This window comes from Charadrius vociferus, unplaced genomic scaffold (assembly GCF_000708025.1).
Source record: "Charadrius vociferus isolate BGI_N301 unplaced genomic scaffold, ASM70802v2 scaffold822, whole genome shotgun sequence".
Lineage (NCBI taxonomy): Eukaryota > Metazoa > Chordata > Aves > Charadriiformes > Charadriidae > Charadrius > Charadrius vociferus.
Window position 1 is genome coordinate 374,168 of NW_009647481.1, and position 26,059 is coordinate 400,226.

The window sequence follows — 26,059 nt, forward strand, 5'->3', positions numbered from 1 at the left end:
GCTCTTCCTTGTTCACTAGGCTTGGTCAGCTCCACAGCAGACTCTGAGATTTTACTTACAGGAACCAACTGCAAACGGGTGGGAGCATATAATTTTTATCTAAGAACTATAAATGAGATTATGCAGGGAAGATGAATTCTGCTGTCCCAGGGAAGGAGGATTTCCCAGTATCCCAGACCAAGGAGACCAAGCAATGACATGTACGTCCTCCAGTCCAGGGCAGGAACACTTTCCACCACCATGTCATCTCAGCAGGCCTGGGGATGGGTCGTAGCTCTCAACTGGCAGGACATGCACTCCTGCAGCTCTAGTGACATTAAAACAGGGAACTCTTCACCTTCACAGGGTGGCTGCAAGGTGAGATATAGGTTACTGGCACTCAGTCCACACAGGACTTAGGTTTTTTCCTTTTGCCTGGCAACCGGTTGCAAATTCCCATGCAAATGCCCATGCAAATGGTCACGCACAGCTATTCTTATCTGAACCAAATCTAAACACCCCTTCTTTGGTATAAAGTCTATTTTCCAAAGAGTAGTTTATGTCATCCTCAAACTATTCATCGGTTCAACTCAAGTTCGCTAAACTGTGTTACAGGAAGAAGCTTTCAGAATTAGGTCCGCAACAGGAACAAGGGGGTGGGTCCCTTCTTCGTTTGTACCATGTTGCTCTTAAGAGAGGACCTTTCCTCAGAATGAGGGGTTGGATGAAGCTCCTTCAGAGCTTTTGTGTTTTCTAAACATTTTAAAATACACATTTGAACAGGGCTTGAGACCCAATGTCCTGCCTTTGGTCAGCTGCTCTGGAGAATTGCAGATGGTCCATGTGACATCCGTGGGGGAGAGCCAGCAGCTGAATTAAGAGCATTTCTGTTGATGACCCTGTTAACCACAGCCAGCACCCTCTGTGTTCTGTCAGCAAGAGTGCCAAAATAGGCAGCTCCCCTCCTCTCTGTCTTGGTTTGCTCATCCCTGTCCCTGTGCCATGCGCTCTGTTGTGCCAACACAGCTGTTTGTCTGGCGAACTGGGTCAGGGAGCTGATAAGGCTGAAGTTTTGCTGGATCACTTTTTTTTTTGCCATATTACTCTCCAGTCAGAGCAGTTTTCCCAACCCGACTACTCTGTGGCTCCACAAAGAGCTGAACTTGCAGAAAGCAGGGATTTTGCAGAGGGGCAGGGAGCAGCCAGATGAGGTTGGTGTTCAGGTTTAGAATATGTCTAAACCAGAAAAAGCGGCCAAGTGTAAAAGCAATAGACAAGTAGGATCCCTCAGCAGTCCCAGACTATTTGTTGTTTTCAAAGACCTGCTTCCTTAGAAAGCTCCTTTTGAAGTAATTTGACATGCCATTTCCAGCTCCTGTGTGATCTGCTCAGTTATTTCCCCTTTATCTGCCTCTGAATTCTCCTGAATGTCTCTATAAACCTTCCTGCTTGGCAGTACCTCTTCCCATGTAAAGGGACCTGCATTAGTGTGGGATTTAAACTTAATGCTAGAGAAGCTTATGAAGTCTCCCATTTTGAGCTTCTTGAGGACTTCACACTGCATTTTCTTTCCCATAAAAATAGCATGTGCCTGAGATTGAAGGATCGGTCAGGTGTAGATCCCTCAGGTGGAAAATCCCTCTTGTAGGCATCAGATAGAGGATAAGAGATTCATTCCTGTCCTCAGTGAAATCAATGTGGGCTTTGCTATTGAGACAGGTCAAATGTCAGTCTCAGTTGTTCGCTCTTCCCCAGGATTTTATCCTTTGTGCTCTCACTATCAATGAATCTCTCTTCCTGTCTCCTTCCCACAAGCTCTCATCCATCCTGATTTGAAGTCACCTCCATTAAGTGGTTGTAACGCTAGCTCTTTGCTTTGCTTGCAGAGAGGACACTCCATAAATCTAACATTAGTCATGGCATCTGGCGAGAGATACCAAGGATAGGCTGCTTTGACTCAGAGGTTATCTAACCGTATCAGCCCCTGTGTTTGCCTTTCCTTTCAGAGAGCTGAGGTTCCCCTGCAGGAACCAGGGCTCATTTCATGTGAGCTGATGCAACCATGCAGTCTGCTCAGGGCCAGTGCCAACACAACAGCGGTGTAGAGAAGCCACATGGTGGTCAGCTCCTTCTTCCCTGGGCAGTGTGGTTGGACCTGGCCTCCCTTTCCAACACTCATCCCTCTATTTGGTCTCAGCAGGACAACAAGCTTTCAACAAGCAGAAATGAGGGAAGCTTATGTGCTCTGTAGCCGGTGGGTTCCATTTTCCCAGGTGAGCACATCTAGACAGGCCTTAGACGCACGCAGTGACAAGTTGTCCATGTTTGTTTTTGCTGGAGACCACAGTGGGATGGAGAAGGGGCTGTGCTTTTGCACTGGGTACAGGGATTCCCAGCTAATCTCTGCGATGGGCTTCAGCTGTGCTCCTCATGAGCAACGAGGGCTACACCTCACTGATGGAAAAATGGGACTGCTCAGGGTCTAATGGATACTGAGTCCTACAAGGATGCTCCCTGCCGTATCAATAACTACAAAGAGCCAGAGCTTGTTCTTGGGCTTTGAGGCCCAACTGCACTTGCACAGTTTATGTCCACTGGGCTAAATTCTTTCAGTCAGGGTTGCTTCATCCTTCCTGCCTATTGGGAAATGTTCCTCCACACTGTTCACCCCCAAACTGTGCCAGGGCTCTGTCTGTCAGAGAGGTGCTCTGCACCAGGCAAAAGCAGGCTAACCCCAAAATGAGCTGGATGATGAGGACAGTGCTCTTGGTGGCCCTTGGAGATGCTTAGATTTACATTCTTGCCCCTGCCCTTACCATTGCCCTTACCATTCTTGCCCTTACTCCAACGTAAGACCGGCATTATCAGATTTAATTTATTTAACTTTTAAAATCATTTAGGGCAAACCAGCAAAAATGCGCAAGCCAGGAATAAATCAGCTTAGACGGCCTATGTGTGAGACGACACGTGTCCCTGTTTTAGTCTCTCTGTAGTCATATACTTATTCAGATATAAAAGGCAAAATATTCTTATGTGGATTGCCATAAACCTTTTGTACAAGGAACATTGGGAGAGGCTGGGGAAGGGATCCGGGAGAGAAGAGCAGGATGCTGGAGTACATGGCACAAGTTCATAAAGCCAGCAGTTCTCAATCAGTTATATGTCCGTGTCTGTTTTAAAATGACCTTGATTGGAAGAGAAAAAACAAGGAGGCAGCGAGAGAAAGGAGGAGAGGGTTAGGATATGATCTTTGTTCAGGGATGTGTCAGAACAGCATGTCGTGTTGTTTTATAGCTGCTGAGGAAAGAGAAGATGGAGTAGGAACGTAAAATGACAGAGAGTGAGTAGATGTGATATTTGCCTGATGTATTTTGCTGGTAATTAGTATAATGTCAATTAGACATAAGTAATCTTTTTTTTTCTTCTTCTTCAGCTGTATAAGTTATTGCTTGAAAATATGCCAACTAAAGCCAAGATATTAAACTTTGAGGGATATGGAGATCTCTGTTCCTTGAGGATCTCTAGCTGAAATTACCAAGACAACAGGGATCTTGACAAAAGCAAGACTTATTATATCTAGAAAGAAAATGAAAAAAAGCAAAAGAAATTGTGTATTCCATGTCTAGTGCCTCACCGCTTATTAGCCACACAGGAAGGGGCACCCACAGAGATGCAGATAAATCAGTGCAAGGAGGCAAATATCTTGCCTTTCCTGAAAACAATGCTGCTTCAATGGTATTGTTCACCCTATCAGTTTCCTTCAGCAGCCAGATCCCAAACCCTTCCCATGTTCGGGCAGTTCCCCGCTGCAGGTAAACCCTGCTGCCCACACGCATTTTATTTTTCATTCTCCAAGCACTGTTTTCTTTCTTTGCTAACCCACATCATAAGACACAGGACTCGTGTTGTTTTGCCTCTCGTTCCCTCGGGACATAAACCTCCTTAATGATGATTAATGGCTTCCTTCAGAGGGTCAATTGCTGATCCTGGACCTCTCAAATCACAGATCCTTTTGAGCTTTCTACCTGCCCAGTTCTGGGCTGATCTTTCAAACAGGTACACCGCTGCTTTGCTCAATGCCACACACATATTTTCTATTGCTATGGACTATGCACAAGGAGCAGATCTGCTATTACCATCTTTTCCCTTTTGAAAAATAATCTGTAAAAATTATGCCCTTGGACTGATTCTGGAAGTTTTCATACCTCTCTGTTGGACCGTGAAATCAAAATCTTCTCGTGATCATCCTGCTGTTCCCTTGTGCTGTGCTTTGGGGTGACAGAGCCGGCAAATCCCCTTTGCCAATCTGCCTCTAATGCAAGGTGATGATGTATCCCCGTTGTCCTGCCAGGATGTTAGGCAGCAGGTTTAATCCTTGCTTGTTCTTTAAACTGTGTTTTATTCATTCTACGCCTTTAGGACTGCCTCTGGCAGGTCTCCCTCGAGGGGTGCAAACTTTATTGCATCTAACCTCCAGCAGTCTGTAAACTGCAGCACCCAGGGGTAGCTGGAGGTTGATATTCCCTATTGGAAACGATTATCCTCCTTTTTCCCAGTCTCCCACAAGACCGCCTTTCTGCCATCCTAATAACAAACACAGGGCAGAGCCATATTCGTCAGGATCTGGGTTTTTTGCCTGGGTCTTCCCAAACAAACCACAACCAGTCTGCCCCGTTCACAAACCTCCCCATTTGCATCAGCACACTGATATCTTCTTGTTTGCTCAGAGGTGCACCTTTAGCAAGCTGCATTGGCATTGATACCTCCTATTTGTACATGACGAGGTGACCTCTCCCCGGCCATGGCCATCAGCGCTTCATATCCTTTCAATGCCTCAGTGGGGAATCATGCCAGCAAGATGGCAAGTGGTTCAATTCCAAAATGTTAACCACCTGGGCTGATTTCTTGGCATGTATTTTGGCTGCACCACAGGAGGATTTGACCAGTGCATATGCTGCTTCTGCCATGTGCCAGCCACAAAATCTCTTCCCATTTAGCTTCCACCTGCAGATTTTCAGCCTCTGAATCTGTGAGTGTTTGAGGCATCACTAATGTGCATTTTCAGCTGGGTTTATGGCATGTCTCTTCACTGCAGAGAAATGGGCTGGGTAGTTCAGAGGTTCAGGCTCTCCTGCCTGGGCTGCTCTTGATCTTAGAGCAATCAGCAGTCAGACACCCTCATTTGGAGTTGGATCACTCCTCCAAATTTCCATGATCATACCTCTGGTCTAATACTCGCAAAATGTTGGGTTTCATGTGCCTTTGGTTCTCTGTGGCCAGGTGTGGTATCCGGGTCTACATGTGCATCCTCCATCAGCAGACAGACATTTCCTGCTCAGGGCAGCCCAAGAACATCAGCCCTGGATTTAGTGCCCATCCCCTGATCCTTCAAATACCCACCGCAAATTCTGGCAAGGATCTGGCTTCTTCCTCCTCAGTGTCTGCATTACAGTTCAGGCAACCAGCATGTTTCTATAGTCAGAACAGACTGTAAAAAAGCTGAAATGACAAGTGAATGTGCTTACTTTACTCTTAAACAGCCCGGGAAAGATATGTGGAAAGAAAACAAAGCGTATGCATGCAAATCCATACTGTCATTTCCTCTCCCAGTTTCCTTGGGGTTTGGCTTGACTCTCTTCCAAGGGCTCTTCCTTCTCCCCTGCTCTGCTTCTCTCCAAGTGGTCTTGGTTTTCTTTGTTTCCCCATCCCCTGGTTGAGGCAAGCCCTTTTCATAAAGTTGTGATTTCTTTTGTCAGTTAAACACCTATGTGACTTCAAAGGCCTTGAACAACGCGTTGCTGTGTTGCTACCAGCCCCCCTGCCAGAATAATTTCCCCCCATTCATTGTCCTGCTAGTGAAAGATTATTAAATTGTTGATGGAGCTTAACAATGGTTTTGTTCAAAGGCAGACATGCGTATGCCAGTTCCATTCTCCTTGACACAAGAGCTTTAATACAAGCGTACAATGCAAGGCAGCCACCAAGGAGCAAACACGGAGCGCTCATAAAACCAGACCAGTATTACTAAGTCCCCGTGCACATGAACTGGCGCACCTTGCGATGCACTCCTCGGCTGCGCACATGACTCCCTGCTCGCTCCCATCCAACACAAGCCTGTAGGTGAGGCAAGAAAACTGGTCTTGCTGAAAATTAATTAAAAAAAAATAATTAAACCAGCGTGTGTTAATTCTTGTTCATATAATCAGGACACTAGAAGGACTGAGGAACTAGCAGGTGGGCAATGGTGGGAGAGGACCACACTTTTCAGGAGCCATGGAAGGGCTGTATGGAGTTGGCATAAGGCTGAAACAATTGTTCTATTCCTCCTGTTTGGAGCGTGCCAAGCACACGCACACATCTCTCAACCAGGCTGTGCCTTCAGAGCAGCTTTTGGAACCTGCAATGAGAATCATTATATAGACCGCGCAGCCTCAGGCTGCTTGCCGTTTTGTATTATGCAGACTTAATCTCAATTGCTTGTCACTTCAGCAGATTCCCAACACTAAAACTTAAAATTTTCCATGCTGGGTTTCCCTCAGGTTGATTTCTTTTTCTTTTTTTCTTAAGTTTTAGCAGAGGTATTCCAGCTGTTTTTTGAGAACAAGACATGCTATCTCAGCCCTGCTAACAAACTGGTTATAAAAATTTCTTTACAAGACCCATTAGCTTAACCATGCTTTGGAAAAGAGGTGTGGAATTTGGCACGGAAGCTGCCAGCATCGGTTGGGGGTTGTTTGCCCCAAAATGGCTGAGTCTCTCATTGACTGTATGCCAGCACACATCCCTGTGTAGCTGCACCCACACATCATTGTGTGGCCTTCAAACAGCAGCATTTCTCAGGGCTTATGCATCCTTGCCCTCCCTCAGAGACCTGATGCAGGAGCTCTCTGCCGTTCCTGTTGCTTGATGGATGTCCCTCCTATTGTTCAATGGACGTCTCTCTTGGATATGCCCTTTCCTCAGTACTCTGAGTGTCCCCAGGTTTTTTGGGGACACCGGGTGCTGCATAGCACGGGTTGCTTCTTGCCTATGGGAGGACCAACTGTGGCTTGTTGTGTCGCTGGGGCATGTGGCACTCATGGGCTTTGTTGTCAGGGTGCATCTGAGCGTGCCTTGCTGGAAGACCTGCTTTGGGGCAGGGTGAGGGGTCCACGGTCCTGTTCTGACTGGGAGATGGAGCTAGCCTGTAGTGCCTCCCAGCCTGCCTGTGATGGAGGCAGCTTTCTTGGCTCGCTCCTAGGCTGATATCATGGAGGTCCGTCCAGAGCTGAGAGGACCCTGCGTCCCCCCACACCCAGAGTACCGCAGCTGGCAGACTAGCAGTGGGGCTGGGGCTCGGCCACTCGCTGCCCTCCTGGTTCCCGGGCTGCCAGCACAAAGGGACTCTTTCTTTATCTTCTTCTCCCTTTTATTGTCCTTCCTGGGGCATGTTCCCTGCCCTTCTCCTGCTTCTTCCCTGGCGAACTGGCAAAGGCTGCCTCAAGCTCCAGTGCCCTCCTTGATTAGCTGCTGCCAGGAGGGGAAGCACGACTGCAGCTTTAATTAAATGATAAGGGCAGAGCCCCGGAAGTGGGGAGATAAGTGCAGTGGTGTCTGCCACCACACTTGCCCAGGCTCTTTCTAATTAGCTTTGAGAAGCTCTAGAGAGGAAGATTAACCCTTGGAGAGGGAAGCTGGCTGGAGTGGTAAGCTGGGGCAGACGGAGGGTGCAGACGTCAGCCCCAGGGATGGGGGGGCCGCAATTTGCCTGGAAGCATCTGTGGGATGATGTGGGCTGGAAGGGACCCCTCCGTGCCCGTGGCTGAGCAGAAGGTCTGGGTCAGAGAGGATCAGACCCCTGCCTTTCCAGGCTCGGGCACAAGGTAAAGCTCAAGTTCCTTCTATAAGAAGCATTTGTTGCTTAAATACATCCTGTGCCTGTCAGTGGTGGAGTGGCCTGGGGCATGTGGGTTGCTGCACATGTCCTCGTTGCTGCCCCAAGGCTTTCAGTGCAAGCAGACTGAGTGTCCCCAGCCTCTGGAGCAGTGGCAGGAGCACAGGGCACAATCCTCCTGGCAGGAGCCATGGGACTGGTCTCTAGTTCCCTTCAGAAGCCATGAACTACCTGAACGGAGGTTGGAGTGAGGTGGGGGTCAGTCCTTTCTCCCAAGTAACAAGGGATAGGACAGGAGGAAATGGCCTCAAGTTGCTCCAGGGGAGGTTTAGGATGGATATTGGGAAAAATTTCTTCACAGAAAGGGTAATCAAACACTGAAACAGACTGCCCAGGGAAATGGTGGAATCACTGTCCCTGGAGGTATTTAAAAGACGGGTAGACATGGTGCTGAGGGACATGGTTTAGCGGTGGTTTTGGCAGTGTTAGATTGATAGCTGGACTTGATGGTCTTAAAGGTCCAACCTAGCTGATTCTATGATTCTATGCATCTCAGTGATGCTCTGAGAGGGGAGGAGGGAGATGGGGTAAGAGGACCACTGTATGTAAGGAACCCATAATGATATGGACCAGGAGCTTCCTAGGACCTGGTACCACAAGGGCCACAACCTCAGCTCTCCTGCCATTCCCCTAGCTGCAGCAGACCCCGGCTGGAGAGTGCATTGCACCTGAGTGCTTGGGCAAGGACCCCTCAGCTGTAGGCACCCTGTAGCTAGGTTGGCGGGAAGCCAGAGCTCTCACGGGTGTGGGTGGCACTGCTCCTGGCCCTGGTAGCCTGGCCCCTTCTGGTCATGCCCCTCCCATCGGCTGGCAGCACACCCGTACGGGGGGCATGCCAGGAGGCTCCGGGCCATGCATCCATGTGTCCCCAGGGAGCCCCTGGCTGGACAGGGGGACAGGGCTGCCCCACGGACCCAGGCTAGGACCCCCACCAGGAGGGTCTGGGAGGAATCCTGTGCACGGGAGGTATGGGCTAAGGCAAGGTGGGAATGTGGAAGGAACAATTGTGTAGGTATTTGGGTAGCAGGATTGCGCATACAAGGCATGCATGAGCTGACAGCCCCTGGGGATAGCAGGTGGTGTTCCTCTGCTAATTTACATAACCATCATTAGCCCTTGCAAGAGAGGACTCAAAAGCCAGAGAAACCCTGTGCTCCAACCTGCCCCTCCTCCTTGGGCAGGGAGGGGAAAAGGGTGGCTGCTCTGCTGCCCGCAACTTCTTGCCAAGACCTTCGTGCACTCCTGAAGGTAGTGCAGGGGTTGTTACTCACCTGGGCTGGATACTGCAGGAGCAAATGATGCAACTGGGAGGAAGGTTTGGTTTGGTTTGGTTATTGCGTGACTCCTTGTCCCTTTTGGTAATTATTTGTTGAATATCTGTTGTCTGTAGGTGTCACGGGAAGTTCTTGGTTGGCCAGAGGACAGTGTTTGGATATTAGGATTTCATTTTGGAGCTGGACTTGTTACTGTGTTTTATACAATGTGGGTGAAGACGATGGCCCAGTAATGCTCATTACCTGACTTTAGTTTCAGTTGCTGGAAGTTTTGGCAAACTTTAACTGCAAGGGCACAATTTTTCATAGTGGACATATGCCACTTGCCAAATATTTTGAAAAGTGGCAGTGAAATCTGTCCAGATATTTCACTTCCAAAAGGAAAGGAAATTGCTAGTTTTTTTCTCAATAGTAAAGCAATCCCCCTATCCTCCAGCCCCATGCTTTAGAGAAGTAATTTTCTGTGATCTCTTGACCTTTTCATTGTACCTTCCCCAATTTCTGCAGCCTGTGGGGTAAAGTCTCACTGGCCAAGCCTCCTTTTCCTGAAAAGCCTGGTGTATCTCCCAGGAGGTTCTGCCCTCCCCCCTGGAGGCACAAAGGGGACCCCAGGGAAAATGTTTTCCACCAGAGCGTAATTCTGGTCTGCATCACGAAGCAGATTTTCATGAAGTGAATTAAGACTGCATGGACAATCCTAATTTTGGCATTTCCTAACCTTTGAACCCTGTAATCCTATTAAGGTAGTTCTTAACATAATTATTCAGTAATTTAATGTAATAATTCAGCTTTTTAGAGTCCAGCGAGGGTTGAAGCCCCACTGTGCCAGGGTAGGAGATCATGTAAGTGGCACCACAAGCACAAAATCTGTTATAGGGGTATTGAATTTGTTTCACTGGGTATCACAGGGACTGCAGTGAAGCTGGGGGGCAGATGGTGCTTTTGGGAGTCCCGTGGGTGCCGTAGGCTGTTGCTGAGCCCTGCGAGCCCTGCCTGGTCCCTGCAGGAACATGGTCAGTGTCCAGAGCCATCTGTTTGGGTGCTCCTGCCTCTGGCTCAGGGTACGGATTGCTGTGGCGATGTGGCCGTGGGATGCCTGTGCTTTCCAGCCAGCCTGCCACTGTCGCACAGCCACCTGCAGTTTGCAGGCATAGCGGCGGCGAGGAGGGGGTCCCTCAAGCTCCAGCCACAGCGCGCAAGGGAAGAACATGTCCCCTGGGAGCCTGGGCTCAAGCCGTCGCTGCCGACAAAGTGGTTTAGCACTACCTGTGTCGGTGAGGCTGAGGCTGGTGGGTGCATCTGTCCACATTAGTTACGTGCCGGTTCTGCTGTGATACCCTTGGCAGGATTTGGGAAGTCATTTGCTTCGGTGCTGCAGTTAGTGTGTGCTGTTGTAATATACTCCAGAGGCCATGGTTTGATCCGTGCATGCATCTGGGGGCTGACAGGCCATTAACTTTGGAGCAAGCTGTCTGTGCTGGTGTTTAGATACTATTGTTTAGCGTGAGGGGAGAGATGCTCAGTGCTGTAGGGTCTGGAGGAGATGGCTGTGCACATTATATCTCTTGACTTTGGTGCCTAGGAGAAATCCATCTGTGCGCTGGCATCAGTCTGAGGATCTTTCTCGGTATTTATTGTAAGAGCGGGTGTTGCTCGTTATTGCCCTGAGAGCTGTAGGTGTGGCGTTGAACTGCAGTAACCACCTTTATGGGCAGTGTCGGGTCGGTCTCAGATACCAGAAGCCATCTGTCTGCGTGCTGTAGTGACAGTGTTAAGTTTGGAAAGCCATCTGTCTGGGTGTTGTAGTGCTAGAATTGGTCCCTGAAGCCGTCTGTCTGGGTGTTGTAGTGCTAGGAATGGTCCTGCAAACCGTCTGCCTGGGTGTTGTAGGGATGATGTTAGCTCAGCCTAGGAAAAATAGGGACTAACGTGGACTGCGGGGAGCTCTCCACTTGTGCTTTCAGCTTCCAGTATTTCTGTACTTATTGATCTCTGGAGCATTGCTGTGGAAATGGGCAGCAGTCCAGCAGCCTTCCCCAAGGCCTGGAAAGTGAAATTGGTGTTGTGCTTGTGCTGCTCTGGAGGTAGAGGGCTCTGGTCACGTCCATATGTGATGTGGGAATCAAGGGCCAGAAAGGAGATGGACTGAGGAGCTGCAGAAGGAGAGCTTCCCCGTTCTGGTCCCCTGTGTCCGGAGGATGGGCACTCCCTGCTGGAGATAACGCACTAGCTGCGTCTGCCTCATTTGGGGACCTTGAAGGGGCACCTTGTGTCTGAGCATTGCAAAGGAGATCATGGCTCCACAGCCACCTACACCACAGCTCCCCTCTCCCAAAAGCCCTTGCAAGGGGAAGATGTGTTGGGAAGGAGCCACCGAGCTCCTGTACCCCAAAGGAAGCCCACGCTGGGCTGGCCATGTGGGGACGGGCTGTTGAGCACCTTTAGCTGTCAACGTGGGAGGACTCCTCCTGGCTACTGGGTCAGGCACGTTGCTGTGGGGGAAAGGCAAAGAAGGGGTGGGATAGTACCAGGGACTCATCCCAGCAGTGCCAGGCTGCAATGACATGAAGAATAAGACATGAAGGGTAGAGTAGAGTAGAGTAGAGTAGAGTAGAGTAGAGTGGTGTTGGGGCTACTGGTGTAAGAAAATGGGGCGTTGGGGCACACTATCCAAATAGCGGTAATGTTAGGGTGTAGTGAAGAGGGAACAGTCCATGAAGCAGCGGTGCCTGGAGGAAGTAGCACCGCAGGGGAGTGGTATCTGGAGGGAACAGCGCTGTAAAACATGGTACCTGGAGGAAATGGCACCGTTAGAGCAGCAGTGCCTGGAGGGAAGACAGCAGTGGGGGGAGGCAATACCTGGAGGGAGCAGCAGCACAGAACATGGCACCTGGAGGACGTGGCACCGTGGGGGACCAGTACCTGTAGGCAGCAGCGCCGTGGGGAAACAGTGCTTCCCGGGAACAGTGCTGCGGGGGAACGGCACCTGTAGAGAGCAACGCCACGGGAGAGCGGTACCTTCGGTAACTGCGCCATGGGGGACAATACCTGTAGGGAACAGCGCTGTAGGGGAACGATACCTGTAGGTAGTCGCGCTGTAGGGGAGTGGTACCTGTAGAGAACAGTGGCATGGGAGAATGGTACCCGTCAGCAGTACCACGGTAGGGGAATGCCGCCTGTAGGGAACAGTGCTGTAGGCAATGGTACCTGTAGGTGTGAGCACTCCAGGGAGTGGTACCTGGAGGGAGCGATGGTGCAGGAGAACGGCACCAGTAAGCTATGGTGGAGTAAGGGAATGGTGCCTACTCCCAGGAGCAGTGCTGTAGGAAGGGAGTCGTTGGAAAGAGCAGCACTGGGGAGGCTATACCCATTGCGTAGATGCTGTAGGGGCAGGCAGGGAGGACAATGCTGCTGGGATATGATGTCATGGGAGGTCACCGCCATAAGGGACGTCCCAGGAGTGGTCTTAAGATCCCTGAGGGCTTGGTGTGGGAGAAGGGGTGTTTCCACACCAGGTGTCTACACCAGGATGATAAAGGTGGTAAAGCTGCCTGTACTGGAAACACTGCATCCTTCGCTGGCTGAAAGACTGCCATTTTGAAAGCAATACCTTGCACCCCAGCTCTCATTTTGCAGCATGGGGCGTGGTCCACCCTTCTACCCCCTGACTGGGGCTAGAAGAGATGCTTTTGGGCTCTGAACAGGCATAGCTGGTTGAAATTAGTGGCCGATGTTCTCCGTGCCACCAGGTAGGGAAGATGAGTCTTTCTGATCTAACGCTTCAGGAAAGCATCCTGCTTTGCCTTCAAGCTGCTCTCCCCAGACTCATATTCCCCATTTCTCCATACCACTGAACCTCTCCAGTCCCTCCTAGCATGCTGCGCTTCCCTCCTCCTCCCTTCCAGGCTTCTCTGCATCCTCTGCCATGCTCTGCTGTGTCACATCCCCACAGTCCCACTGTCTTCCCCCAGAGCTGCTCCACTACATCCCCTCACCTGCAAGATCTGGCCTCCTGTGCCACATCCTCCCTGCTCACCCAGTGCTGCACACCATGCATATGGTGCTGATGTCTGACAAGCACGGAAGAGAGGGAGAACCAAACCAGATGGCGGAGGTTGCAGATGGTGGCAAAAAAAAAAAACCCCAAAACTGGCTGAAGCTGGTTCTCAGCCTCTGCTTGAAGCTACCTGGCTTGCAGTAGGCGAGTGAACCTCTGCACATCTACTGCAGGAGATGGAAGTGCCTGCTGAATGAGGCTGCGTGCTTTTGTCTCCTGTCTAACAGTACTCAAGTGCACTGTTGAAATCCCCCACTAAGAGCAATAATACTATTAGAGGAGCCCTTGGAAGTGGCTGCAACAGGATGTGTTCCTGCCCCGCATGGGGATATATAGAGAGAAATAATTAGCAGCAGCACCAATATGTGCCTCTTCCCAGAGGAAACAGCCTGGCACGGTCTCCTTCACAAAGAGCAGAGGTGCCCTGGATGTCGGGAGACGAGAACAGCCATGCCAGCATTGAGGACAGAGCAGTGGCTCCAGAAACCTTCCCCTCCTCCAGCCAGAAGGGAAGGTTCCCGGTGCATCTCTGAATGCATGTCTGTGTAAAACCCCAACCGTGCCCCCTTTTTCATCTGAAAAGTTCAAAGGGATGCGACTTTTACTGCCCCGTATTCAGTCCTATACAGTGTGCTGAGACAGAGCAGCCCTGAGGCAGCTAATGAGAGGATGCCAGAGAAATGCAAAGCTGTAGAAAAAGGGGACCCAGAAGACTGTGAGGGCTGTGAATGCCTAAACAACCCCGCGGCCCTCCTGGCTGTGAAATAAGCCCTTGTGGCATGGAAATGCTGACAATAGGATGGGCCAACCCTCCGAAGGAGACCAAAGTTCAGGAAAACACGGCAGCCGCACACACGTAGCTTTTACTTTACTTGGCCAAGATGCTGCAGAGGAATGAGATGTTGGAGAGGGCATGGCTATCCTCTTCATTGCCTGGGAACTTTGTCGGATTTCAGGGGTTCAAAGTCACAAAACTGCATTCCTGGGATGGAGGAGCGAGCCAAAATCCCGAGTACACTTTGTAAGGTGAAGTGGGCACCTCGACCTGGAGGTGAGGTTTGGGCTCTGCCTCCTCACCGCACTGCAGGGCATCCAGAGTCAGCACTTTGTGGGCAAAATTTCCACCAGTGTTTATCCTCAAAGAAAGATTTCCGTTCGTCTGCGGTGGCACATCGAAGTCTCTGAACCACCAGCATGTGCTGAGAATTAGGCCATAGCATCGTGTTTGCTCTAAATCACAGCTATTCAGGAATTACACCCTGCCCCGTTCCCGGGCTCTTAAAGCGGAGCGGGCTGTGCTCATGGTACATAATACGCTCCTTTAGCAGCAGAGCTCCGATGCCAGCATCTCACTGCAAGTGAAGGGACAACACTGGAAAAAGACTTTAGTGCCAGAAACGGACAATGGGAAAAGCAGAATAAAACACTCTGAACACAGCGTTCCTGCTTGATCCTGCGATTTCTAAGCTGCCATTGGCACGAGGAAATCACCATAGCTTTGCTCACTGGAGAGGTAGCTTTTATTTTGGTCCTGCCAGTACCCTCCGTAGATGCAGCAAAGTACCCTCCGCCAGAGCTAGAAGAGGTGGCAATCATCCCTTCCCCACTCTGGGAGTGCACAGCACCAAGGCATTTCTGGAAGTGGAAATGGTGAGGAGCCCTCCCATTTGTCTGGTAGGAAAGTAGATGAGAGAGAGAGAGAGAGACAGCGATATTCTCTCTTGAAGAGAAGTGAAAGACAATGCAATACAACCTCAAAATGACCAAGCCAGTGGCCAGTGGGGTATCCTGAGAGGAAGACCTAGTGGATCATCTAGGACAAAGGCTCCAGTCTCTGCTTTGACTTGCACAGAGTAGAGATGAAAACTGAGCTGTCTTGCCCCGTTTTCATATCTTGCTTTCCACCTGCAGCTAAGAGAAAGAAATGAAGCAACTTTCCTTCTATGTGCTCAGGAAATAGGACAGTTGGTCTGTGGCTAGCCCTGAGCATGACCCCAAAGGCCTGCGCTGGCAAGTTGTGCTCTCACACTGGCCTGTGCAAGCATCTTGTCCCCTGTGATGCTCGGGATCCTGCTTTTGCACCCTGCAACGTGAGCATGGCTGTCCCCTGCGCACGAGTTCATTCAAGTGTGCCTGTCTGTGCTGCATGAGCCTGTCAGTGTGCAGCCAGCTGGGCTGTATCTGTGTGCACGTTGCCGTGTGATGCACAGCCCCAGTCCCTTTGCACACGGGGGCTTGAGGTGCCACAAGCCAGGTAGCTTTAAGCTTTGCCTCAAGTTCCCGTGTGAGTCCTGCAAGGGCCGGTGAGCTCCAGGGAGGCTAGGATAAGGCTGGAGAAACTAGTGAGAGATCGCCAGTGGTGGCCGAGCAGCCTCAAGGAGGCTGGAGCAGGGCCAGGAGAGGCCAAGGGACTCCTGAAGGCAGTGGGTACTAGAGAGATGCTGTGGGGCTCGGCACAATGTGATGGGGAGGGCTGGCAGAGGCTGAAGGGTCCAGGAGGATCCAAAGGGTGGGTGTGGAGGCTGGGGACTGTGCAATGATGTGACCCTCTCGTCCTTTTTCTGCTCCTCATTAGAGTCCCCTGAGCGGAGCAGGCTGTGAAGGGGGTCTGCGCTGAGGTATGTCCTTATGGCTTCTGCCAGGATATCACAGCTTACGTGTGCGCCAGGGGACGGGACATGGGAGGTGGCTCCCAGCACGGGGAGCAGCGTGGATGCCACAGCCTCTGCAGGAACCAGAGGGGAAAATCTGGGGTGCCTCAGCCCCCAAAAGAGCTGAGAATTTGTGATACAGTCACTGGGGGTTGTTTTAGGGCAAGATATGCTCACACACTGGTTTGCTGCTAACTTTGTCCCTTCTTCCATGCCCATCTCTTCAGCTGTCACTTATGACCCTTGTCAACCATTCCTGGCATTGTATGGAGCCTTCTGCAGAGACCTTCCTCGCATCCCGGGGCTGAGTGTGAAAGCTGTGTCAGGGTGACTTGGGGATGCCTGTGTCTTAGAGCCCCAAACTGGTGGCAGGACAGATGTGCTGACAAGGACAGACCCCCCAGTGCGGTATGAATGGCTCTGGTTTGCTTCTTCCCAGGACTGAGGGAGTGCCAGCAGGTCTGTCCTTTTTTGAGAGGAGGGGATTATGTCTACCAGTGTGTATCTGGTGGGAAGGGACTTGCCCTGAGCTGGTGAAAGCCCCATATGTCTCAGGTCCCCAGAGCTCCTTAGTATCTCCCTCCATCAGTCTGCGAGGCTGTTTGTCAGTGATACAGTGGAGTGAGCTCCTGAGTGGAGAGATGGAGAAGACTTCTGTGAACTAGAAGGGACACCTGCAAGTCAGAACGGTCTCAAGGTCATAAGCAGCCCTTGTTTTCATCCCAGCTTCAGCACCAGGCTTGATCTGCCAGCAGGTGCTTGTGGTAGTGGGCAGTGATGTGTCTGAGGCAGTGGCAGGGTGCTATATTGTGCCCCAAGTTGGGGTAGATGGTAAGGAATGGCTTGTGTGTGGGATGGCTGTTGGAGGGACATTCACCTCTGCCTGGAAATGCCAAGTTTTGGCCTCTGAAGAATTGTGACATGTACTCCGTGTGTAAAGGATGCATGGCCAAGGCTCAAGGAGGTCTTGTAGTGTCTGGGGTAGAGGATGGCTGGTATGTGAGGACACCAGATCATCAACTGGTGTAGCTGGTGGACAGAATTGCCCAGCCCTGCCAGGAGCAGGGAGCTATTGATGCCCTCAGATACCTGGCTCTCTCAGGGGCAGGTGTTTGGTGCACAGAGAGGCTTGGGCACTCCTCGGGCAGGGACTCACGAGTATCAGGTATGCCCAGCCTCTCTGGGGTTAGACATGGGTTTGCCCGTGTGCGCTTCTCTGCACTCAGGGATTTCAGGCTCGGTGGGAGACCAGCCAATGTCTGAGGACTTCTGGCTGGGCTTGGGGCTCCTGCTGATGGGTGCCTGGGGAGGCTTGCAGGTGGCCTGGCATGCCTGATGGTGAGCAAGGCAGGGCTGCCCAAGGATGGTGCTCAGGAAGTATGGTTGTATCTCAGGACAGTGAAGAACCTGACTGTGTTTAGGGCAGTTCCCTCTCTCTGCACAGTGAAGCTGTCAGTGGTGCCCAAAGGTGCTGGACCAAGGGAATTCCTGGAGCCTAGCAGGGTCCAGGTAGCGCCCACAGCTGTGGGGTGACAAGTCTGGTGGCAGCCTGTATGCTGCTGTGCAAATCCAGGTTGTGGAGCCCCTCTTGTGCAATGCTCATCTCCAAAGTGGGTGGGCTCAGTGAGTTCTGCCCCGTGCTCTGCCTCCCGTTTCTCTGCACTCACCTGCTGCAGGGAGGATGCTTGTCCAGGGGGAGCTGGGGCTGTGAGCTTGGACGGGAGGCATCGGCTGCCAGGAGTCTGGGGTTTCCCTCCCAGCTCTGCCTTCGTTACCTGAGTGGCCATGGGTCTGACTCCTTGGGTGGCTGTGGGTCCGACTGTCCCCTCCCACTGCAGGAGGGTGTGGGTAGGATGAAGATGTCCAGCTCTGCTGCTCGTCCCTGTGCTCCATCCTCACATCCCAAGCTGGCGGTACCCGGGTGTGCATGTAACAATGCTCTTGCTTGCTTCTCTGCAGATCTCCGGCCTCTGCCCGATGTAGCCATGACTGGGACCTGTACCCGGGAGTGCACAGAGTTCGGCCACTCCGATACCTGCTGGATGCCCGGCCAGTCCTCCCCCAGCCGCAGGCCCAAGAACGCCCTCAAACTCTCCACTTTTGTGCCTTACCAAGACAGAGGGAGTCAAGAGCAAGTCGGGAATGGCAGCCCCAGACTCTCAGAAGAGCGCAGCACCAAAATGGCCAACCTTCGCCTGCTCCCCACGTACAGTGCCTTCTCCAATAGTAGCCATGAGCCCTGCAAGGACTCTCCTATGGAGGAAATTCCTCTCACCCAGACCTCGGACTTCCAGCCAGCCACCACCCCCTCGTCCCAGACCACCAAGAGGGAGATATACCTGTGAGGCTGGGCGTGAGGGGCAGGGAGCAGACGTGCTTCTGAGGCCAGTGTCCAGAGGAACAATTTAAACTTCAATGCTTTATCGCTCCAGCCACCGGTTCTCCAGGCAGTGGGCTCGGTGGACAGCAGGGCAGGGCAAGGCAGGGATGAGAGGAGCGCCTTCTTAACCCGTTGTTTTCTGGGGCCGGGGGTGGGTGGGAAGGATGAAAGCATCCACAACCCGATTTCCGAGCACTTGTGGGTGCATGTCTCCGAACTGCTGTGTCACTGGGGAGGGCTGGGCAGGCTCCTGGTGCAGAGGGCATGGCTGGGGAGAAGGGCTTACGTACCAAAGGTCCACGCAGAGCTGGTGGAGTTCCTGGGGCATAGGATAAGGGGTGTCCCCACGCACGGGGAGCAAGCTGCCTGTCTCTTTGCTGTAGACTCCTGTAAATATGAATCTTAGGAATGACATTCAAGTCCTGCCTGATCGAAACTTTTTATTGTCCTTGAAACAAAAGACGTTTAAACAAAAACAAAAAACACACACAAAAAAAAAAAGAAAAAAAAAAGAAAACAGAAACAAACCACAGGGAGCAAGTTCCAGCTTTGAATGGTTTGCTGCGTGGAAGAGCCCGCGGGAGCGCAGCGTCCGGCCCACACTCATGTTCTATATTGTAAATAGAGATGTGACCAGTCCCTGAAACAGCAGCTGGGGAGCTGGAGGAGAGGGGCAGCATCCTAGCCGGACTGTAGGGACTTTGCTATTTTTCAGCCTGGATCTCTTTCTGAACGTTGTCACTGTGCCCACAAGCTGCAGGGTCCCTAGGGACTGCCTGGTGCCATAGGTGGGGTCTGCTTTGCCGGGGTGGGGGTGGGTTCCCTGGTGGTGGCCCTGCGGGTGGAGGAGGGATGGGGAAGCCCCCAGTAAAGGGACCGGCTGGGTCCGGAGAAATCCTCATTCTGACTCTGCTGGCAGGGAGGTCGTCATCGGTTGTGGTGTCTCAGCCCATCGCCTTGTGCCTCCTCCGGGGCAGGGGATGCCCATGAGGCCGGCTGTGCCATGCCTTCGACCTCCGTCCCGTCCGCCTGTAAGCCACCATTGCCTTTGTGAGGAGGAGCTTTGTCTCAGGGTCACACCGGGGGCCACCGAGCCCCTGCCCACTGGACTCCCGCTGCCCTTAGGCCACAGGGCCACTCTCACGGGATCCAGCTTTCTCTTCCATTGTCAAAGGTCAACTGGTCTCCCCGGCAGGTCCCCGCTGCCCCGGCATCCTCGACTCCCTTGCAGGGTACTCAAGCAGGGCAACGCTGCCCACATGGTGGGGAGAAGAACCCCTCGCCCTTCAAGGGACTCCTCAAAGGGGAGCTTTCCTGAGCCTATCTGCTCCTTCAGGAGCCAGGGCACAGTCCTGTTTTGGGGGGCTCCATGTGCACCCCTGGCAGGAAGGATCCGGGGACTTGCGCCTCATTCCTGGGTAGCCCTTCCCAGTCCTCCCCCGCCAGGACGCGGGGAGGGGCTGTGCTGCACCATTGTTCTTCCCGTACTCGCGCGCGCATTGATCGTCTTCATCTCTGGGATCTTCCTTAGGGAGTGAGGCCAGTGGTAACTGCAGGACGCTTTCCCCTGCAGTTCATCTTTGGTCCACATGGTCCATCACCACGGGGCTCACGGATGGCTCTGCCAGGCTCGACCGTCATGGGGACACCGCAGGGACAGGGCACCCCAGCCACTGTGGGTCAGAGACTGCCCTGCCATAGCTGTAGTGCCTGTTCGGGGTGCAGTGTGCCAGGGTCCCCCCTGCCCAGCCTCCTCCCCACCTCCAGCATCCCTCTCTCTGAGCAGCTCCTCTCCCTTTGCTTCGGTGGTGGCGGCAAGATGCAGCCAGCTCCCTAATGTGGCTCCGGTTGACCTGAGGGGACACGGTGCAAGCCGAGCCCGGGTGACAAGGGAAGGGCGGCAGAAGGCGCCTGCTTGCACCCTTTCCGTTGTGCCCCAACCCTGCTCCTTGCCTTCCCCGGGTGGCACCACGCCACACTGCATCGCCCACAGCCCCTGCACCTCGGGGTGCCACCTGGAGGAGGCAGGACCCTCCTCCCAACCTGCTGCTGCTCCCCACCAACTGGCCGGGGGTCCCTCAAGGCAGGCGTGATGCTCCCAGTGGATGTCCGCCTGCCCGTCTGGGCACCCTTCCTCTACCCTTGCCCGTGGTGGCCACCCAGCGGGGCCCACGTTCCCCTGGCCTGGCTGCCTGAGCAGGTCACACTCCTGAACTTGTTTTTATTGTAGCTCTGTAGTTTCAGGGCCAAACTGGGCAGAATGTGCAATTTGGCCGCGCTGGCCAGGATCTTTGACTCCACTGCCAACTCGACTGCTCACGCCTCCCCTCGGCTCAGGCAGCGGCAGTGTCCAGTGCCCCTCTTGGGGACCCCCCAGGAGAGTGACGTAGCCACATCTGAGGGGTGCTTGTCCAAGACCAGCTTCCCCTGGACCCTTGCCTGTGGGTGGGCTCCCTACCTTCTGCTTGGGGTCACCAGAGGGACCCTGAAGCTCGAAGCTCTGTGGCTGGAGTTGCTGTCTTGTCTCCTGGAGCACCTGGCGATGTTCTCAGTGCGAGCGTGGTGCGAGGCAGGAGGGTGAGTTAAGAGGGGGTCCCCGAGGGATGGGAGGGATGGGTGTTGGGGATGCGTGCCATGGGGAGGGAGTGTGGTGGGGGGAATGAGTCTCATGGGGGTGCACAGAGGGATGGTGGGGCTGGGTCTTTGGAGGGCAGCACAGGGGGGAGAAGGCATGGGTATCTGGGGGGTGGTGAGGGGATGGGTGTCTAGGGGGCGCATGGTGGGGGAGATCTGTGGGGTAGAACAGAGTGGGAGTGGATCCTCGGTGGGGTGCCAAGGGGTGGGAGGCTATGTGGGTTGCAGCGGGGATGGGTCTCTGGGGAGGAGAAGGCGCTGGACATTGGTCCTGGGAGAGGGGGCGCTGGGGATTTGTCCCAGGGTGAAGTTGACAGTGTCACTGGGGATCAGTCCTGGGGGAGGGCGAAGAAGAGGTGCTGTCGGAAAGAAGCTCATTTGCACAATTATAAGCCAGAAGGATAAAGCCTCTGTGCGCGTGGGGAGGGAGAAGCTCCCCACGGGCTCCAGTCTAGACAAGCACAGGGAAGAGGAGGGGGGTTCGACGCCTCTGCGGAGGGGTTCACTGTATCTCACACTGCACTAGGACAAGCCAGGGGTAAAACCAAAGGTGGGAGCCAGGGAGCAGGCGGGCTGCGTGGGAAGGATCTAAGCGACCCCTTTGTAGCTCTTCAGTGTTGGTTCTATTTATACGAGATTTCATTTCCTTGCTTGTGATGCCTTGTTTTTTGTACAGTTTTATGTACATGCAGGTGTAGCTTTTCTAAAGGAGAAATCCTATGGCAGAGTAAAGTACCCAACTATTTTTCAGATGGTGACCTATGTCTAAGGCAATGCCTCTTGCTAAGGTTGTATTGCTCTCAATGTGTGATGCATTTCCCTGTGCGGGGAAGGCTTTGGGCCTTGGGCTTGGTTTTCCCCGGGCGCTGTGAGCACAATTGATTCCCTTGTAATTCTTTCTGTTCAGAGCAGTGAGCATGACACCGTTGTGATCCCCTTTCCGTTCTCTCCTGTTCTGTTTGTTTGCTGAGCTGTCAGATGACCAACTCCATTGTAATTAGCCCTTCCTAAAGCTTTACAATAAAAGTGTGAAAACCCGGGTGCCTGTGCCTAATGGATTCTTCCCACGTGTTGCATCCTTGGGGGTGTCCCAGGGCATCCTCAGGGAAGAAAGCACATGGAGGCAGTAAGGAGCTTTGGTGACTCTGGGGAGATACCTGCTACTGCTGCCCTCCTCCAGGTGCAAGGAGCCCAACGTGGCCACTCTTGTCTCCCCGCTCCTGTTTTCCAGCCTAAGGATGTTTCTGCACAGGTACGAGTAAGATAACCCCACAAAGCCATTTGCCACAAAACAGTGTCCTTTATTTAAAAACAAAATGTTTCAGTGAAAAGACATCTTCAGCCCCAAGGCTGCCTGCACTTGTGCCTGTCACCAGCTAGGGTGGGAACCGGGGAAAGACTCACCAGCCAGCTCCAGGCTCCCTCCCACCTCCATCACTGCTCCTTGGAGCCCTGATGCCATTTCTTACTATTTCAACATTTCCGCTACCAAGCATGGTTGATTTTTTTTTTTTTTTTAGGTAGTTTAGACCCTTTGGAAACAGCTGGGCCACTTCAAACCAGGGCACATTTGCGGCTGCTTCCTACCGCAGCTGCAGGGAGCTTGCTCGGCTGTGGCTGTTGGTGTTTTCCTGCTCGCCTTTGCACAGAACTGCGCTAGGCAAGATCAATAGCTGTAGAGTGTAGTTTCTGAGCTCAGAGTAGATATGCGTCCCTCATCAGTTGGGTTACACGTGCGTGCTATGTGTCTCGGCTGTGTTGGGCTCACACGCAGCACCATGCCTCTCTTTGCTGTGCTGCAGGCACTGGGCTTGCCGTGGGCTTAGCACCAGGCAAAGGCAAGACTCACCCCCAGCTTGGAAGTGTCCCTGGGAAGGAAGAGTGGAGATATAGATAGCAGTGGAGATATAGACTATCATCCCCTTGGTGGGGTTTTGTAGAAACTCCTTTTCTACCATTTCCTTCTCCCTGGACTCTCGTCTGGGACATGTAGAGGGGAACCGATGCCCTCCACTCCCAAGAGATCATGTCTGCATGGGTGAGGGGCTCTCAGCTGCCCCTCTGTGCAGGCACACACCAGCTGGGCAGCAAGGATGTGTCTCCAGCAGTCCTGGGGAACCAAGTGGCCTTGCTGTCTGCTGATGCCAGGGAGAGAGGATCCAGATGTTGAGGATGGTGCCACACTCCCACAGCCGGCACAGGGGGGCAGGTAACACCCATACAGAGGTGGGAGTACCCACTTGTCCCCAGGATAACCGGGATCTCCAGAGTGTCTTCCTAAGCTGAGACACAGTCCCAGGACTTCCATGTCCCTCCTGAAGATGCCTGGCCTTGTCCCATGACCTACAGTTGCTCCTCACACTCCCTCTTCCTCCCCAGTCAGCCCAGGCTGTGCAGAGCTCCTGTGCCCCCAGTTTGTGCCTCCTTCCCCTCCTCTGTTCTACCCTTCTCTGCTCCCTCCAGCATGCCCCTTCCCACCCACTCCCCCACCTCTCTTCCCCTACTCCTCTGTGCCCCCCCGGCACTCTCTGCCCTCCCCTTACGGCACCCCAGTGCTGCAAGCCTTCCTGGTCCTCTGGCGCAGCCCTGAGCATCACATCCAGCCAGTTATGTGCTGGTCTGGAAACTGTTTGGTTTCCATGGCAGCACACATCGATTACCGGGGTGGGAAGGGCCTCACAGATGCTGCTGGTGAGGATGCTGCGGCTGACCGTCATGGCTTGGGATTTGGACACAAAGCTCCCTGGTCAGTACTGCAGCTGGGATGGGTTTGGGTACCCAGTGAGCCCCATAGGTGGACGTGGAAGGGGGGTCCTCCAGCCCGGGATGGTCCCACCGGCTGGGCTCACAAACAACCAAAACAGAGTTGAGTGATACAACCTTGGGTGTCCCTGCCAAGTCCACTGGTCCTTGGAAGTTTGCACAGCCTGGGGCTCCACAAGACTCATTCCTAGCCTAAGGTGGAGGAGATGGGAAGCTGCTCCTCTTGACTGCTCCTTGGTGGCCTCCCCCAGGGTGGGGGCATCTGCAAAGAGATGGTTTGAGTGGCTGCCAGCTGGGGACAGCATGTGAAGGGAGATGGGCTGGGCAAGGAATCACTTGCTGCATAAGCTTTGTTCTCACCTGGGCTTTTCAAGTACATCTGGTTTAATAGGGTCCTCAGCTTATAGCAGGAACTGGGAATGTGCCAGGCCAGGGACATCCATTTTGATGGAAAACTTAATTCTCGTGTGTCATGAGCTGAACCTTGCAGCTTCAGCTGTCCAGCTGCCTGCACAGATCTGGCAGATTCATTTTCAGTGCTCGCACAGTAAAGTAGATAAGGGTTGGGATCTCTTTCTGGCTCTAACCAGGAGTGACCAGGTGCAGCGGCATCATTTTCCTCATGGAGGCTGCCTCTCCTGAGGCTTTCTCCCAGTATGGCTTTGCTCAGTAAAAAGCACCGTGAAGTTTAAAGCAGTGTTGCAAGTAACTACAGAAGATCTGTGCTTACTTGTCTCAGTTTGTCAATTCTAGAATAATGGGCATTTCTGCGAGCCAGAAACAGGGAACCAGGTGGACATCTCAGTACCGCCTGATCTATTTTCACTGAAACTTTAAAGAAATGGTTCCTGGGCCAAGCAGATCAGGTGGGAGACCTCTGCACAGAGCTGGATGAAGTGGCCAGACAATGAGTTCCCATCAGGGTGGTTTTCTTGCTCAGGTAAGTGATGGGGGCTTCAGCAAAGGCACAGCCTTTGCTGTCTACCTGTGCGGTGGTGGTGACCACAGATGCACTCCTGGCATGGGAGCAGGGCACTGGGCCCCTGCTGTGGCAGCCTGAGGCTTGGGGTAGAGGTTCAAAAAGAGCTGAAAGCTCTTAAGCTGACACCATCCCTGGAGGTGTTTAAAACCAGGTTGGATGGGGCTTGGAGCAACCTGGTCTAGTGGAATGTGTCCCTGCCTATGGCAGGGGGGTTGTAACATGATGATCTTCAAGATCCAGGTCCCTTCCAACCTAAACCATGCTATGATTCTATGATTCTTCTGGCAGGGGATGTGTTCTGTGCCACAATGCCCACAGGCAGCTGTGGAGCCACAAAAGTAGTGCTGGCCATGGAGAGGGCAGTGGTGGGCTTCAATAACCATACCACACGGTGAGACTCTTTGAGGAACAGAACCCACCATGCAGGAGGAGTGGGACCATGGTACAGTGAAGCTTTCCTTCCCCAGCTGGCTCTAGGCTGCAGGGGGGTCGCCCCTGCCCTGCTCATCCCTCCTGTGTACTGCTGTTAATAGGATGAGTGGGGTTGCCTCTGCTTGCGGCAGCCATGGAGGCCAGCCCTGCATATGTTGCGGTGGCCTCTGGGGGAGATTGGATATTGTGCTACAGGAGAAGCCCCTGTAATCGCCCGCAGGATGATGAGGATTTGCAGGCAGCTCAGGGGAGGCAGGGGGGCCCAGCCCCAAGCAGTTTGCTGCCGTGTCTCTGGTTGTCTGGCAGTATGATGAAGGGGATTAGGAGATTTAGAGCAAGCCCAGCCCCCTCTCTGGGGGGCTCTCGAACTGAAACCCCAGCAGAATACACAGCTCAGTTGATTCCCATAGGCAGATTGACAGAGAGAAGGCTGGGGTGCTGCTAACAACAGCTAATCTAAGACCAGGAGCTTTTCCCCCTCTGCTAGCAGGGAATTGGCATCGTCCAAGATAGAGAGAGTCTATCAGTTTCCTCCATGGCCAGATGATCAGCCTCCAGCAGCTTTCACCCCACATTGCTGTTCCCATCCCTTTCTTGAGCTGATCCCAACCCCAGCCCCTCCGCAGTGCTGCAAGCATCCTTTAGCCTGGCATGAATCTCCGAGCTCCCATGCCAGGATGGCCTGGAACCATGATTTAATCACACAAGGTGGCATGGTTGGTTGGAATACGCTCTTCTTCCCCACCTGCTCATGGCAGTAGTGGAGGTGAGCCTGGACCACATAAAGGCAGACACTCTCTTGACAAGGGAGCGCTTGCAGGGGCTTAGTGCAAACAGACCTAATGGGATTAGTGCAAATGGGAGCCACGCTCTGTTCCAGCAGAGAGGGAAGCGTGCCTGCCCTTCCTCCCTGAGCTCACTTTTCCTTCCCCGCCTGTCCATCAACCCTGAGCGGGGTGCCAATCACCAGATAC

General features: G+C 53.0%; 1 protein-coding gene across 1 annotated transcript in view; it reads left to right on the top strand.

Annotated features, from left to right (window-relative positions):
• PCDH1 (protocadherin 1) overlaps positions 1-18,239 on the top strand; it is a 131,560-nt gene extending 113,321 nt beyond the window's left edge. Inside the window, exon 5 of the mRNA XM_009880745.1 lies at positions 17,854-18,239. Coding sequence (XP_009879047.1) covers positions 17,854-18,239 — 386 coding nt within the window. The remainder of the gene's footprint in view (positions 1-17,853) is intronic.
• The last annotated feature ends 7,820 nt before the right edge of the window (positions 18,240-26,059 follow it).